At 41.9% G+C, this 17,805-nt stretch overlaps 1 protein-coding gene across 8 annotated transcripts in view; it reads right to left on the bottom strand.

Annotated features, from left to right (window-relative positions):
* Positions 1–17,805, bottom strand: part of LOC135217861 (1-phosphatidylinositol 4,5-bisphosphate phosphodiesterase delta-4-like) — a 329,361-nt gene that overhangs the window by 12,916 nt on the left and 298,640 nt on the right. For all 8 annotated transcript variants that reach the window (XM_064253878.1, XM_064253877.1, XM_064253874.1 and 5 more), the window contains 2 exons: positions 4,660–4,839; positions 4,384–4,525 (listed from right to left, as the gene is read on the bottom strand). In XM_064253878.1, the coding sequence (XP_064109948.1) occupies positions 4,384–4,525; positions 4,660–4,839 (322 nt within the window). The remainder of the gene's footprint in view (positions 1–4,383; positions 4,526–4,659; positions 4,840–17,805) is intronic.

Here is a 17,805-nt window from a genome sequence, read left to right as displayed (position 1 = left end):
CAGACTTGACTTAAGTTGACTCATTTGGTGTGAACAGGGTTTAGTCAAAAGGACTTGCATCAAATGAATTGATGTGACTCAATTTGATGCGACGCATTTGGTGTGAACACACCCTTAGGCTTACCACTGCTAGAAACAGAGGCTGCATTACTGCAGAGATGTAGTATTGCTGATGAAAGTTAGTAATTGCAAAGTCTTAAGCCCCTGTAAAAAAAACTTTGATGGGAGAGGTACAGGGAGTGTTGTAGAACAGGCTTTGGTGATGTGTATATTTTACTCTTGGAGCATGTCAGTGAAGTGCTGAATTAGGTGGATAGGGGAATAAACTTGTAACACAGAAATGATAGCACATGGAAAATACAGTTATAAATTCATTAATGTCTAAGTAAACAAATGTGGATAATGAAGAGATCGGTTGTTCAAAAGAAGCTGCAACATACTACAGTAGCTGGGAAAGGAAGAGGGCACTTATCAAACAACCAACCCTATAGTACAGCAAAGAAAAATCTACACAAGTGATAATTACACAAGAAATATGCACTAAATTCCACTATCTATGAGCCTCCAAGGAGCATGATAATTTTTTATGCAGAAAACATGATTAAATAAATAAAAATTGGCTATAGTATCTGCAAGGAAGACCATACCCCAAGAATGACACCTTCTGGCCCCTGCCACCAGAGACACTATGGAACCTGGATGGGTAATCAGTCAGGTGGAACTGAAATATTCTTTTATGGAGTTAATAAAGAATTCTTTACAAAGGCTGATACGGCTTTGGTATCTGCACTTGTAGCCTCACTACTAACCTTGAATTGTGGAAATTGTATATCCTTTAAATCTTCAAACCAAAACTGATTAGCAGCATCTAATGGCAACTCTCCCTCTGACTTTTCTTGAATATGACTTTACAGTCTCATATAGGCTACCAGCCTTAGCAAGGATGACTGACATGCTGAGATATGTAAATTTTTTAATGATATTCCATCCAGACCCAGCATAACTACAGTGGTACCTCGAGATACAAAAGGCTCAACTTACGAAAAACTCAAGATATGAAAGCCTATACGAAAAATTTAATGGCTCTACATACGAAAAGTTTTCAAGATACGAAAGGTTTCTGAAAGTCCCCCGAACCACCGATAACAATTTTGAAACTCGCGCGCCGCCATCTTAGTAGACTCGCCACCATCCTCCTGCTCTCCCATTGGTTCCTAATGCTAGTCACCGCCATGAGATCCTTCTCTCCTATTGGACAGCATCCCTCCCATCATGCATCTATGTATGTATACGTGGTGGCGTGCCTACCTCGTCCACTTCGTACCAGCATCGTTATCGTACGCACGCGGTATTCGTTCGGTCTAACGATTTCGTTTAGTAACATAAATTCGTTAGTGATTTCGTTGCAGTATACGTATTATCGTGTTGTGCAAAAACTTTATTGTGTACTTATACATAAATTACGTACAAGATAACATAGTCATGGCTCCCAAGAAAGTTGAAATTCACGGAAAGAAGCGCATGCTCTCTTTGGAGACAAAGATGGAGATCATCAAGAAGTATGAAGCTGGTATGCGATTGAGTGTGATCGCCAAGGAATACAGCCGTAATCCGTCGACAATAGGCACCATCCTTAAACAGAAGGATGCCATCAAAGCAGCTACACCGTCGGAGGGCATCACTATTTTGTCCAGCAAGAGGACCCACGTGCACGACGAGATGGAACGGCTGCTTCTTGTCTGGATAAAAGACAAAGAAATCGCTGGCGATACGGTAACGGAGACGGCAATCGCCCACAAGGCCAGCGCTATTTTCGGCGATTTGATTGTGCAGGCAGAAGACGACGGAGGGGAAGGGACTTCAATGCAAACCCCAGAGTTCAAGGCTTCGCATGGCTTGTTCGAGAAATTTCGTAAACGAACTGGCATCCATTCGGTGGTGCGTCATGGGGAGGCTGCCAGCTCGGACACAAAAGCGGCTGAAGCATTTAAGAAGACTTTCGACGAGATGATGACCAAGGAAGGCTACAGTTCTCAGCAGGTTTTCAACTGTGATGAGACTGGCCTTTTTTGGAAAAAAATGCCTCGTCGGACGTACATCACGGAGGAAGAGAAGAAGCTACCCAGGCATAAGCCTATGAAAGACAGGCTTACGCTCGCACTTTGTTCGAACGCCAGTGGGGATGGCAAGGTGAAGCCCCTATTGGTGTATCACTCCGAAACTCCTCGAGCCTTCAAGGCCCACAAAGTGCTTAAGGAGAAGCTTCCAGTGATGTGGAGGGCTAATGGAAAAGCCTGAGTGGGTAAATCTGTGTTTCAGCCCGACAGTGAAGAAATTTTTGGAAGAGAAGCGCCTCCCCCTGAAATGTCTGCTGGTGTTAGACAATGCTCCTCCCCACACTCCTGGCCTCGAGGAAGATATCCTAGCAGAGTATTCCTTCGTCAAGATTCTTTTTCTTCCGCCCAACACCACCCCTCTCCTCCAGCCCATGGACCAGCAAGTGATAGCGAACTTTAAGAAGCTGTACACGAAACATCTTTTCAAGAGATGTTTCGACATCACCGATACCACAAACCTCACCTTGCGTCAATTTTGGAAGGAAGATTTCGACATCGTCGTTTGTATCCGACTCATCGACCAAGCTTGGCAGGAGGTTTCGAGGCGAACCTTGAATTCTTCATGGAGGAAACTCTGGCCTGATGCCATATCTGCCAGACTTCGAGGGATTCGACGTGGGCGAAGCTGGTGCTGCAGAGTCCGAAACAGTTGACGATCCCGAAACTGTTTTGGAACCAGATCTTGACGAGATCGTTGCACTCGGCAAGTCCATGGGGCTGGTCATCGACGAGGACGACATCAACGACCTTCTCGAGGAGCACCAAGAGGAGCTTACGACGGATGACCTGAAGGAGTTGGAGGCCATGCAACATAACGTCGTTCAAGAGGAGTTCTCTAGCAGCGGCGAGGAAGAGGAGGACCCTATGACAACGCCAGAAATTAAGGATGTCCTAGCCGCTTTTCATAAAGTGCAATCGTTTATCGAAAAAAAAGACACCCCGAAAAGGCTCACACAGGTCGTATGCTTGCGCAGTTCGATGTCGTTTGCCTGAGTTGTTTCAGGAACATTGTGAAAAGTAGGCAGAAGCAATCTTCCTTGGATCGTTATTTTATAAAGAGGCCTTTAGCATTAGCAGAAGTAAGCAAAAAGGAAGAACCAAGTGATAAAAAACAGAAAGTTGAAAGCAAAAAGGAAGAACCAAGTGATAAAAAACAGAAAGTTGAAAGCAAAAAGGAAGAACCAAGTGATGAAAAACAGAAAGTTGAAAGCAAAAAGGAAGAACCAAGTGATAAACAGAACGTTGAAAGTGGTGATGAAGTTGAAGTTCTGTAAAAAAAAAAAAAAAAAAAAAAAAAAAAAAAAAACCTACGTAAACGTAAAAAAAAAGTTAAAAAAAAAAAAAAAGAAAAAAAAAATTTTAATTTGAGTTTTTTGTAAAGTTAAGTGTTACAGTTTTGTTAATGTATTTCGTAAATTTTAGTTTATGTATGTTTTCCTTACATTTTTTTATGTTTTCGTAAAGTTAAGTGTACGTACATACGTCCCTGCTGTTTGTCCTCCTCCTCTGCCGCCACTTTCGGAGATAGCCTCACTCGAAAGGTAAACTTCCACATTTTACGTACAGTATTTCTTGTATACTATGTACACTAATACACTTTATTTACAGGTTATTTTGCATTTTGTTATTAATTTAGGTATTGAATGGTCCAAATTGTTGTAGTATTTCATTGTTTATAGGTCAATTTAGCTTTATTATAAAAATTTACTGGGGTGTTTTTGGAGGGCTTGGAACGGATTAGCCATTATACATGTAAAATGTGGTCCAAGATACAAAAACCTCATGATACGAAGGGTGCCTCGGAACGGATTAATTTCGCATCTCGAGGTACTACTGTATACGGTTTTCTGCTTCAATCATTTCATCACGTTGTCCTTTGAAATAATGAAGATTTCACATGTACAGATGCTTTCACATTCTTCAACTTATGCCTTGTCCTTCATGGTTAGTGTGTGTAGATGGTTCAATAAACAGTATTAATTTACCTGTGCCTGATTCTCAACAGAAACTACGGAGTTAGTGGGAGGGTGGCACATAGTGTTATTTGCCTGCCTATAGCACCTTGGAGCACAAATTACTGTACAACACAGAGCGTGCGCTCTCTCTCTCTCTCTCTCTAACCAAACCACTTGATAAAAAACATATCTATTATATTTTAGGGCATGATGTAATATGAAAAATTAAGTCAAAGTGTCATAAATCAATGGATACCTACATTAGCACCTCAAACAGTATAATTATTTACCTTTATCTGAATCACACCTACCTATCTGAAAGCTCCGATGGATTGTAAGGGTCCTTTTTCAACAATATATCTGGCTTCAGTACATAACCACAATTGCCATTGCTTCTAAATAAGGCATCATTGTAAAAGTTAGCCTTGTCTTCGGTCTGCATATTCAGCGCCACTGAGGAGATACGTATAAGATTTCATAAAAACTGACTTGTCTACCAATGATAATTTCACTTCAAATCAGGAAAAAGAATGTTTGATTTCATACTTCATGAAGAAAGACTGCTGTAATGAATTTCAAAGCTTTACCTATCTGACATCCAACACTCCAAAAAGGATAAGGTTTTAGGTTCGATGAATCTGCTCGAGTGCCATGAGGGTAGATCTTGGTTACATGTCTCTCTGTAAACTTCACAAAGTCATTTGGACTGCTTTCAAACAAACCAAATGCTTTTGTTTCTCCTATTGAGGGCGTATGTACACACTTATCTGTAAAGATTCAGAATAAATATATAGAAACATTCATCATGGAAGGTCAGATTAAACTGAGAAAGACAACTAATACATTAATTCAATAATTTTTTACAGTTTAATGAAATCACATATTGTGTGACCTCAACCTTATAAGAGTGAAGAAGAAAAAATCAATTAACAAAATATAACTAAGAATAAAATCATTTCTTTCAATACTAACCAATAAGAAGTGCCCATTTAGTTTGTCACTAAATTCTCCCAAGTAATAAACTTCAAAGAAAGGAGAATACAAAAGCATACTGCACTGAGCTGTACATTTAAGCAAAGAGAGCCATCAGTTTTCAGCTGTCAATCCAGCTCATTCAGTTAAACGTTTTACAAATTGAATGTGCAGGATCTTTCTTCATTGTTGCATTCAACAGAGAGAACAGTAGCTCCAAATAGAACAACTCGAAACCTATACACTAACAATCCACTTTTAGGATCTGTTGGATCCTCCAGCCATGACAATCTTGTATAGTTTCTATCCTCTTCTCTTAACTGCACCATTAAAACGCCTTCTCTATGTCACTAATACAAGCAAACATTTTTGTTCTAAACTGCAGCAGAACTTTGAGTAGGTCAGCTGTAATATGTGGTCCTGTCCACAAAAAATCATTCAAGCTTAAACCCATTTTTCCCCTGCCTTACTGAACAGTCAAATACTACTATCCTAATAGGGGTAGTTTCACTGATTTTAAACACCATGATGCGCCAAAAAATGACAGTCTTCAACAGTTTTGAAATATTCACCCTCTCTATGAACCCCCTATCTTCCTGATCATTCAGGATTTTCTGATAGTAGCCTACATACTGAATGTCCTTCCAAAACCTGACACACAGTTACTTCAATCTATTCAAACCCAACGCAAAGGTAGAGGTTAATCTATCTCTACTGCTTTTCCAAGGCAATGCCACAACATACTGTTTGTCAATTTCAGAATAGGTTACATTACTCTCAAAGTTCTCTAATAAGGTACCTTCTTTTCCTGTTCCGTTATCTCACTGCAGTTAATACCCAAGTGATCCAAACCACAAAGTTTCAAGATCTTCCCTTGGTTCCTTTAAACGAGTAGCTCCTGCAATCATATTACATCACCCATTTCCACTGCCAGTTTTAAAATAGAAACATGAGTCTCCTTAGTGGGAGGAGAACTACTAGTTCTAGTTACCATGTAACCAAATACATTTGGTTGGTAGCAATACTAAATTTGCAAATTTCCAAAACCCTGGTTGTAATATTATGTTGTACACATTGTCAACCCCTATCACAAACTCAATAGTAGGTGATTGCTTCTCTATGGTTAGATAGAAATCTTTTCTGGGCTAAACCTGTGTCGCCCAGTGAAATGTTCATTTAGCACTCATTTCTAAGGTATAAATATTGCTATAAATACCAGAGAAAAAAGCTATATGGTAATGCCAGAATATTCTGGCTCGCTCACCTTTATTTAAGGTGTTGGTATGGTACTGGGGCGAGTGATACCACTACCAGAGGTCTTCTGCCATTTAGTCTCTTCCTTTGTCAATTTCCCCTTTCAAATTAGGCGCCATACCAGCAGCATCTACTGCCCACTACCGCTACTACTAGCGCCTCGATAGCCATTCCTTTAAATAGCACTGTCATGTACACTTGTGTCTTTGACTGTAACGACATTATTTTGGAATAAAATGAGATAATCATAAGTATGTTTTAGTTGTATGTTACATAAACGTAGCCTAGCTTGCACCGCTCCTGAGGCAGCCATTACATACATCGCTACCCGTATCTTTATGGCGACTTTCAATTGGTCACCTATACTAATTGTAGTCGTGTTGTTATTGATTTTGCACTCACTCAAGATTTACTAAAATTTGTAGATATCCTGACGTTTTATAATAGATATCCTGGCGCAAGGATGATTCGGACCTACTTAACACAAACCAAGGAGATTCCTCCTTGGTTTGGGAAGTAGGTCAGATGGGTATTCCTTCCATCTGGAGAGGCTTCTCCCCTTCGATTCGTCTGTTCGGGAGTTCAGCCTATCTCCCTCCCCCCTCCCCTCTTTTCCCTTGGTCTGCTCGAGGAGAATACCTCCTTCACCTTAACAGGGAATCCCTGAGGGAGGGGTGTAAGGCCCTTAGGGACCTTATTCTGTTCCATGAGCCTCCCTGGCCTACCTTGCCAGATCGTGATTGAAATCACATCTCGGGAAGGTTAGGCTAGCCGCTCAGAGCCACCCTGGATGTCCTGACCAGATCGTTCCGAGTGAGAGAAGGTTAAGCCAGCCGCTCTTTAAACAGAATCATGTACTTATCCTCTTTATCCTTATCCCCTCTCGCGCCAGGGCTATTGTATAGCGTTTATTATCATATAAATTATTGTATTAGTGTATTATTGTAATCAGTGGGCAGTCGGTCTATAGACCGTCGGCCCCTGTGATCGATTGGATCCACTTCTGACCGCGAGGTGTTCCACCTGGCCGGTCGTAGTGTCCAATTGATCGCGTGTGAGCCATCCCTCTAGACGCCCTCCCTCCCCCCTTTTACCTTGACGGGATGACATAACTCGCTAGCGCTACTTCAGGTAGCCATCCGAGTCCTATCCCCTCTTGCAGAGGGGGTGGGGGGGAGTAGTTATAGTCGGAAGGGGTACTCCTCGCCTTACGTAATAGGAGTAGTACGATGGTACCTACCCAGACGAGCCCTGGTAATTTCCCGCTCGTTGGGATGATATTAGCCACGTACTCTCTTCTCGCCTTTCCTATCCCCAGTTCCCTACGCCCGCCTCGGCGGATCCGGGATCCAGCAGACATCGTTAGTTATGCATATAACAAATACGATTCCTTTACAATCAGATTCAGGCCTAGGTTTTACCTATTCCCCTGTTTCGATCCCTAAGCTGGACCCGGGGGATAGAGAGATAGCATTGAAAGGGAACTGGGACCGGAAGGAGAATTTTGCCTTTCCTATCCTCAGTCCTCCATACATTATCTATCCTTTCGCCTTGGCGGGCCCGGGATACAGCGGAGATCGTTCAGTTACGCATATAACAACACGATCTCCCTTACGATCGGATTCAGGCCTAGGTTTTACCTATTCCCCTGTTTCGATCCCTTAGCTAGACCCGGGAGAGAGAGAGAGATAATGTTGAAAGAGAACTGGGACAGGAAGGAGCATAGATTCTATGCTCCGGTTCAAAATTCATTTAGTTATTTTATTTTAATTGTTTTAAAATATGCTTTATGTTTTCGATCGGTGTACTACGCCGGGTAGTCGACCCCGGGCGGTAACCTAGAATCAAGGCATTTGTTTATCCTTACCTAGCCTCTCTCCCCAGCTTTTATTTATACCTCGGCACCCCACCCCGGTGACGGTGGCCAGGAGCTAGCAGAGGCATTCTTAGTTACTAAGAAAACCTCTCCGATGCCGACGGATTCGGGCCAAGTCTAACTTTCCCCCGTTTCGTTGCTATTAAGCTTAATGTATAATATATATATATATATATATATATATATAAATATATTATTACCAGACTATGAGGTGAATGCATAGCGGGGTCGGAGCTGGCGGGAGAGGATAGTATGAATGCCTTACATAATGCATGCCGCCGCAATTTATTACAGTGACGACAATGCTGAATGCAGGTCCCACCGGAGTGACCTCCAGCGGACCTACATGTAGTGATACTCCGGTATCGATTCTAATGTTACATACTCCGCCAGATACATATCTGGCGAGTCCATACAAAGGTACTTATGTATCATTTTGTAATTACAGATGGTACACTGTCAGAAGACAACCTGTACTGCAACCCTGCCGCAGCAGGGCAGACAGGAAGTATGCCGCACTCCCGCAGGCTGTGCGGTCCAATGAACGACTTGTCGGTCTGGCAACCAGTTGAGAGTGAAGTCTGTTACAATTTGGTTTTGGAACTTCACTACCGAGACGGTAAGTACCAATTCATTGAATGATTAGTTCACTGAATGAGATACTGTAAATAATTGGAGAGATATTGAGATAGTTATCAATGCTTAGAACACTTTTAAAAGAGGATACTTTTTAAAAGTAACTATCTCTTTCAGAAGCTCCCCTATCTACCCAAATGCAGAGGTATCAGCAACGGTACCAGATTTGGCAGCCCTGATCATTGCCAAGATCCACGAAGATAAAAAGGCCGTGCTGGCAGAGGACCTAGTGGGTTAGAATAAGAAGTCGGAGAGGTCGCAGCAATCAACCTGGACCACGAACCAATGAAGGCCGATACCCAGGACGAAGGTAGGCTATATGAAGCATTTGGTAAACGGGCAAAAGGACTACCTTTTAGCTCGTCTCATTCTTCTTCTTCATTTTAAGAGTTTACCAAGAGACCTACGACTTCGAGGGATAAGCCGGGGTTGGTAATCCCTAAGGTAAGCTGAAATAGTCACTCATAGGTCTATTGCAAGTCCCTTACTAAACCTTACAAACTGAAGGCTATTTGGGAAAGTCGTTCTAGTTCGTCATCAGCCACCAAACTTGTGACGAACACGACAAAATCTGCCACACACAGGCAGGCATCGAAGACAAAGGCATCTAAAACCAGATCCTAAGATCCCGGGTTTAACCCAACATGTTTTCCAGCTTGCTGAGGCAGGAGATGGGTATCCTGACTCAGCCCAATTCTAAATAACATCACAACTCAGTTGTTCTCGAACATGAAAACGTCAGGTCAGTCTATTCAGTCGTTAGTAGAAGGACTGAAGATCTAGGAGACCTCGAAGTAAGGAGTCCTCCAACCCGGAAAGCCACAACAACTCCTTGCAGTACCAGACACATCCAATTGTGTCCCTTCAAATCAATAATCCTTGGTGGTTACCAGCACATGCCCTCTTCTTAGAGGGCATGCTGACGATTGAGGGTGGGGAAGGGAACCCGACCAATAGAGGACTTTGAGTTCCTTTCACCGCGTCTCCAATTCCCTTGTTCAGGCTATGCACGTCTGATTGAGAACGCACTGATCTGTGAAGACAAAACGCCTAAGGAAATGGCCATCTTCCCCAGAGACCAAGCTCAATCAGCCTGGGTTCAAACCCTGGCAGATTAGGAATGCACAAATACCAAACTGACACGCCACAATAATCCCTTCATGATTTTTGTGGTGCTAGATGACACGCCCATTCCGTGTACCTCTAAAGTAGTAGAGATTACACTTCAGCCAACAGCAATGGACAAATCTATACATTATATCTGAGAGACGGATTTACCATCCGTGGTCTCTCTGGGAGGAATGGAGTGCGGGGTAGACGCCCCGGCGACATTCTTGGTAGGCATATTGAACTAAAATTGTGCTACAACGCTCTTCAGCGAGCTTTTACCCAGACTCCCAGAAGCACTGGTAAAGGCGAAGTATGAAGCCAGAGTCGCTTGACTAGGTCTATCAATTCCGCCACTATAGCGGAAATGACAACCTCGGTCTATACGGACGAACCATGGTTCAAGATCCGGACAAGTCATTGCTTCACACCTTACGGTGCGATGTATATGACTTTGCAATAGCCAGGAAGAACTGCAGAAAGTATGTCTTGGCCGATGCGTCTATTCACCATGAACCTAATAGACTCATCAAAGCTTGGGTCTGGGGAGCAAACTTGTTCCCTGAGACCGTAGTGAACAGAATCCCGGGTGAAGCAGCTAAGGTCAACCAGAGCTTGTGAGTTCGCTGGGGCTTGATCCCCAAGAGGAGATTTGAATCCTCGGTAACACAGCCTACGGGTATGAAGAGAGCAAAAGGGGTTCTAGTCTTCCAAGACGACTTAACCTCAAACAGTGATCAAGCTGTTCCAGTAGGCCAGCTAGGTCAACCATCCACCTCAAATGGTCAGCCACAACAGTCCGTGCTGCTGTAGAACCAGCCCTCTCAGCAGCACCAAAGCTCGGCTTCTTTACCTCTTCCCCGGCCATAAGGCCTCCGATAACAACCAGGTGGATGTCACAGATACAACAGGTTCACAAGAGGTAGCCGAGCCAGAGCAACTTTCCATAGAGCAGGCGGAAGAACTTCCGGCAAGGAAGAGACTTCACAGGAAGCCGGCGCAACCAACCTTCGACGAACCAGTGAGACTCCTCAGGAAGGAGGAAAGCGGTGCTTATTCAAGAACCCAGCGGGAATCAGCGCTTGGTCAAACAGCATAGTATCAAGAGGTCGGGTATGGAGTAGGGAGAAGGGCCCTCCTCCATCAACCAAAATTTATCAAAATCCAAATGCCGGATGAGATAAAGGACACCTAAGACTTTCTGTAGAAGAAAGTAATTACAGGTGCAAATACTTAGAATTTCAGGGATGCTTCCCCAGCGATTCCATGAAGATTCAATCAAACCAAGAGTAATATTAGACTTGTCTCATTGAAACTCATATATTCAATACGACAAGTTCCATATGCTAACTGTTTTCGCAGGTACGGACCTTACTTCCCCGTGGGGCCGTCACAATACCTATAAATCTTATAGATACTTACTATTCAGTTCCAGTAGCAAGTCACTTCCGCCTTTTCCTAGGCTTCAGACTAGGCAACAGGCTTACGCCTTCAAGTAAGGCTATTTGGGCTTATCAGAGCGCCCAGAATATTTACAAGATAGCGGAAACAGTAGTGCAATAACTGAGAACCCAAGGGATAAGCCTAGTAATCTCCTAGACGACTGGCTCATCTGAACTATAAACGTCAAGGAATGTCTCAAGGCAACCATAAGTGATAAATTTCTGGCATTCCTAGGATTCCAAATCACAAGGAATCCCTACACACTCCGACACCACGGTTTCAGTGTTCAGTAAACAATGGGACCTCAAATCACACAACTTTCGATCCCACCGGGGAAAAAAGAAAGGAAATAGCAAGGCTGCGAGACAGTTCCTCAAGGCAGACAAGCATCCCGGAGGAACCAGGAAGAGTTCTAGGTTCACTCCAATTCGCGTCAGTAACAGGGACTCTACTAAAAGCCAACGGAAGGCTATATTCCGGGTTTGGCGGAGTAGAGCAAACAGGGAATTGCGAGACAGAGTTCCTGCATCCCGCACACTTTACAGAGAGACTCCGTCCATGGACAGAAGTCAAGAATCTGACAAAATCATCACCGGTATGGTTCCCTCCGCCAAGTTTAGTGGTCCATATGGATGCTTCACTAAGCGGTTTGGGAGACTACTCCCAATATGGAAACACTCAGGACACTTGGTTCCTAATGCCCTGCTAGCTTCTTAGTAACTCTCCTCAGAGAGCAGCGTTCAACCAAGCCACATAATCAGGTCATGATAACAATCTTTTCATTGACAACAAGAAACAGTGGCATCTGTCAGCAACTCACTTGGCAGGAGCAAGAACTTAGTGGCAGATGCACTGTCAAGGACAACTCCGCTACAGTCGGAATAGTCCTTAGACAACAGGTCATTTAGATGGATCAGCCAACAGAATCCAGATCTCCTAGTAGAATTATTGCCACAGAATCCAACCACAAATTACAATATTTCATGTGCCCTCAATCTGGACCCCATGGCCCAGGCCAAAGATACCAGATAGGTTGGAACATCTGCCAGAGGATTTATTTTTTCCCTCCAATAAATCTACTAAGGCAAGTTCTAGACTAACTCCCATCCTTCTAAGGACGGATTGGGCTGTTAACCCCCAATGGACTCAAGAGCAATTGTGACCCGTTACTAGGGGAATTGGGACTCCGCCTTAGACGGACCCCCAACCCCAGACTGACACGATTAGTATAACAAGGGCGGCGGACGCTTCCTCAAGGATTAGGACTGTCCTAACTTTATGGGATTCATGAATTTCACGACACAAGAAGATGCCAATATGGATCCTATTAACACCTTGTTCTTAGAATCAGACAACGGAAGTCTACGGGGAGCTCCGCGACCATGCGGAAACGTTTCAGCAATTGTCACAAAATTTGACAGTCCTGACTAATCTCTCCCCTAGTTCCTACGACTCCCTTTTCTAAGCAGTTCGATTCTACAATAACAAGCTAGCCTTTTTCCTAAAAAGACCCAATAGTTATGACGGTGAATACGAATCTGGCTGTTACGTTCCTTAGGACCCTGTTTAGAAAGGGTCTACCAGCTAGGGTTATTACCAAGACCAAATCTGCTTCAAGGAGGTACTCCAGTTTGGTTCCACATTAACAGATTCATAATTTCATCGATTCCGAGAACTTGTGCTAGCTAGAACAAAATCATATTGATTTTCTTCCATCCAGAGAAGTTCTAGTATCTCCAGATCGAATTCTTGGCTAAAAATGAGGATCCTCAGAGTAGGTGGGCCCCCTAGAAGATTGCCCCACTTCCACAGGATCTATCCCTATGTCCAGTGATGGAACAATCTCATTTAAGTGATTAAAATAACAATTCTATAATTTTAGATAGGCTAACCGGAATCAATTCCACATGTACATGATGTCCGAGTAGTAGCTGCCTTAATAATTCACTTCCAACACATGAACTTTGATGACCTTAAAGAAGTATATAAGATGGAATTCAAGTATTTAATCACCACTACCTTAAATCCTTGAAAGCCCTTAAATAATTCAGCAGTGGTAGTGGGGGAATGTTGTTTCCCCTAACACAGCCTAGTCATGTTGACATATACCTAGTCGTAAAGACCTTGTCCTTCTTTAGCTCCTTTTCTCTCCTAACCGCCTCGCTTAGTCTCTAGCCTTAATCTCGGGGTTTTTCACTTGGATTGTATAATTGAACCATTCTTGTACTGGTTATAATTAACTACTAATTATATACATGTAAAATATATAGTATTACTTGTTGACATAGTAATCACACAGGCCTTACCAGTAATTGTTTGCGGTAATAGTATATACTTACTAGAGTAAGGACCTAGACTTAAGATATTGTTAAAATCTGTTTAGATTTAAAGCAATTTATTAAACAGGGTAAAATTATCTTAGAGTTAGTTTCTCCCTTCCAGTAGTCTTATAGAGAGTATATCCAAGCTGCTTGTGGGAACAATTCTCTGTTACTATTTCATGGAGCGACACAGGTTTAGCCCAGAAAAGGAATTTTGACAAAGGAAAAATCTATTTCTGGGCGATGACCTGTGTCGCCCAGTGAACCCACCCCTTGCTTCCTCACCCTATAGCCCCAAGCTTGGGTGCTATTTTCAGGAATGGCTATCGAGGCGCTAGTAGTAGCGGTAGTGGGCGGTAGATGCCGCTGGTATGGCGCCTAATTTGAAAGGGGAAATTGACAAAGGAAGAGACTAAATGGCAGAAGACCTCTGGTAGTGGTATCACTTGCCCCAGTACCATACCGACACCTTAAATAAAGGTGAGCGAGCCAGAATATTCTGGCATTACCATATAGCTTTTTTCTCTGGTATTAATAGCAATATTTATACCTTAGAAATGAGTGCTAAAGGAACATTTCACTGGGCGACACAGGTCATCGCCCAGAAATACATTTTTCCTTTGTCAAAATCCCTTTATCAGCCACACTGATTTTTATTTTGTACAATGACCTTAAATTCTTCTTAACGGTGAATTTCTTTGTATATTCTGGTAGCTCATCCACCACTATACAATACATATGAATCAATCTACCCCGCTAAGGTACTGTCCAGTTCCGAATTATGCGTGTTCGAATTGTGTAATTCCCCCTTTTATAAGGTCGCTAGTTCTCAAAAATAGATTTTCTGTATCTGCGAAACCATTCAAATTCTGCGAGTCGCGCCGCAAAATGTATCAAATCTATTGTCTTTTCAAGTATTTTAGATGTGGGGGGTTTGCTGGTATCTGAGAGAAGGGGTGGGGGAAAGAAAGATTTCCTGCTCAGCCATTAGCTAAGATGGAAGGCTCTGCTTCACCCATTTGTGACATCATAGTGCAGTGTGTATGAATGATCATCACCATACATTTTATTCAGATCTGTAAAGTGTATTCTGATCATCCACATCATGCAGAGTTGATCTTTTTTTTTTTCTATTGTTGAAATAGGTTTTGATGAAAATGACTAGTAAAAGTAATTAAGAGAGCAGCGAGAGAGAGAGAGAGAGAGAGAGAGAGAGAGAGAGAGAGGAGATGAGAGAGAGACGAGAGAGGAGAGAGAGAGGAGAGTCGAGGAGAGAGAATGATCTGATCTAAACTTTTCAAGAAACTGACATTTCATGTTGAATTTTGAATTTTTATAATAATTTCTTTTTAAGAAACTGTAATTTCATATCAAATTGTGAATTTTTGAGAGAGAGAGAGAGAGAGAGAGAGAGAGAGAGAGAGAGAGAGAGAGAGAGAGAGAGAGAGAGAGAATCGTTCGGTCTAAACTTTTCAAGAAACTGTCATTTCATATTGAATTTTGAATTTTTATCATTTTATTTTAAGAAAATGTAAATTCATATCAAATTTTGAATATTCATCAGTTTTTTTTTATCATAGAATAAATTTATATGAAAACGATTACATAGTGAATGTGCCGGACAAATAAAAAGACAGACACTTGACGCTCGTAACCAGGTTTGTTAGGCCTAACGGGAGTGAAGACACACATGATCCGCTGGTCCCTGAAAACTCAAATGGTTCACAAAGCCTTCCTTCAGTAAAAGAACTCTTCACGGAGGATGAGATAGAGGACTTTGAAGGTTTTTTGGCAGAGGATAGGTAGAGAAAATTCCATCCAAAAGGTTTTTTAAAGGAAATGGCTATCATACAGTACACTTGCACCCAATGGTGGCATTGTTAACGTGTGGGAGTTTTCACCATCTTGTGTGTAATCTAAAACTTTTTCAAGTTATTAAAACCTTTTTAATGTTTTATTTATCCATAAAAACAATTTCATATTAGAAAAAATTACAGTATACTAGTACATAGAAAGTATTGAAAATGGGTAGTATAAAAATTTGACTGGGTAAGTTGCCGTTTGCCTTGGCCCTGATGGAATTATTCCCATAAAGTATGTGTTTCGAAATCTGCGAATTTCCAATTCTGCGAGGCCGTGGATTGACCAAATTCTTGCATAATTGGGGACCGTGCTGTACAACATTGTCAACTACTTCATATTCTTTGACTGGTTTTGAAGTCAAATAACCACTCAATGATATGTTCTCAACTCTGTTACTCTTATAATGGAGTCCTTCAAGAGTAGATCTCTGATGAAAGATCTCTCAGCACAGGTATCCAACATCCCTCTCTTTTGCACAATGCAACCTCTTTTACTTTTTAGTTATTGTGGCTGTAGGTAAGATCGACTGCTTAGTCTTCTTATTTCCCTGTCCGATATTTGTCAGAGAATGTTCCAACTTGTACCCCACCTTCCTCAATCTTTGGTTGGTTTTGATTACATAGAGCCTTACGCAAAGAGCACATCCTTTAATCTAGTTTACCTTGGCTTTGTTTGTACTTTTAGGGCCCACTGATGGTTTTCTGGTTTCACAGACTGCCCTTGTTCTACTGTGAAAGTGGATAGTACTGTAGTTAAGGTAGTAATTTTCATAGGTTCAGTCTATGGAAAAGCCCTCAAACTGTGTATTTCCTCTTCAAGATATATTTTGGAGGTGTCAAATTTAAGCGTATCTCCTCCACACCTTAAGTTTTATTATTTCACTTAAGCCCGCCACTAACGTTCAGTTATGCCTGCAAGGTTATAACTGCGCAGTCGGACTGTGCCGGCAAATCTTCGCCACTAATGATACAAGCTGTTTTCTCAGTCCTCCGTAACGTAACAGCCATGGTGTCAACTACTGATGCTCTGGCTGTAATTGACTAGCTGACATCAGAAAAAAACTCATAAACGTCAAGCAAGACATCCAATGAAAGGGTGGTTGATAAAAAGAATTAAATATGCCCATGTGAATTTGTTCAGTTAAAATTTGGCCCCAAGGGCTTTCATGTTTATTGAATATTTTATGAATGAAGGAAGAGTTCTATGTTAGAATAATAAGTTTGTAATCGTTTGCTTTTGTTTCAAAGTTGACATATAGGCCTAATATATTTTCTATTTCATTAAGTGTTAATACTGATTTGTTTTCATTTAAAAATTGACTTTCTTATGAAGTGTTGCAATGAATGAAATCCTTAGTTTACTGCTGTCTTCCTGTGTTTCATTAGCATATTGATTAGTCTAATTTCATTTTAAAGCAAACTTCTGTGAGATGTAAGCAATGAAAAAACATACATATAGTCCAATATTCTGAAAGTATAATATCATTTTGTTCTCATTCTAAAAATGAATTAAATGCATGGTGCATAATCATGAATAGACACATATAGGCCTATTTCTTGTTTTACATTATTTTGTCATAATAATACTCTCATTGAAAAACTGTCCAACATGTATGGTTTATAACCACCAATAGACATGCATAGGCTTAATCTGTTACAATAGTCTTTGGATTTTACTTGCCAAAGCAATGTCTCATTCATATAGGGTTCAGTGAAATCTACAAGACATTCAAGAATGATGCTGCTACTTTCAGCCTTCATTATACACGATTGTTTATCATGTGGAAAAAATGGCAAAACTATAAAAGGGATTTTGACGTAAGGAAAAATCTATTTCTGGGCGATTGGCTCGTGTCGCCAGCGAAATATCCTTTAATCTATTATTTCTAGGGTAAATGTACTAACACATACCAGAGAATAAATAAAATAAAGAAAAGGTCAGTATAACTGACTCGCTCACCCTCCAAGAGGGTGTCGGTATGAACACTAGGCGAGTGAGACCACTACCACGAGCCAAATGCCAATAGAAATCTCCCACTACAAAAACCCTCCATGAGGAGAGCCGACCCACAGAGTGAGCAGCTCGTACTACTACTACTCCATCCCATGCTGCCGACTGCTGCGCCTCTGGTGGCCATCCTGAAGTTAGCAGACAATCTTGGGCGAAGGGATGGGTAGGGTGGGATTTCGCTGGCGACACGAGCCAATCGCCCAGAAATAGATTTTTCCTTACGTCAAAATCCCTTTCTGGGCTCAGCTCGT

Source organism: Macrobrachium nipponense, chromosome 9 (assembly GCF_015104395.2).
Source record: "Macrobrachium nipponense isolate FS-2020 chromosome 9, ASM1510439v2, whole genome shotgun sequence".
In the NCBI taxonomy this organism is placed as follows: Eukaryota; Metazoa; Arthropoda; class Malacostraca; order Decapoda; family Palaemonidae; genus Macrobrachium; species Macrobrachium nipponense.
This window is presented reverse-complemented; position numbering and strand designations above follow the sequence as displayed.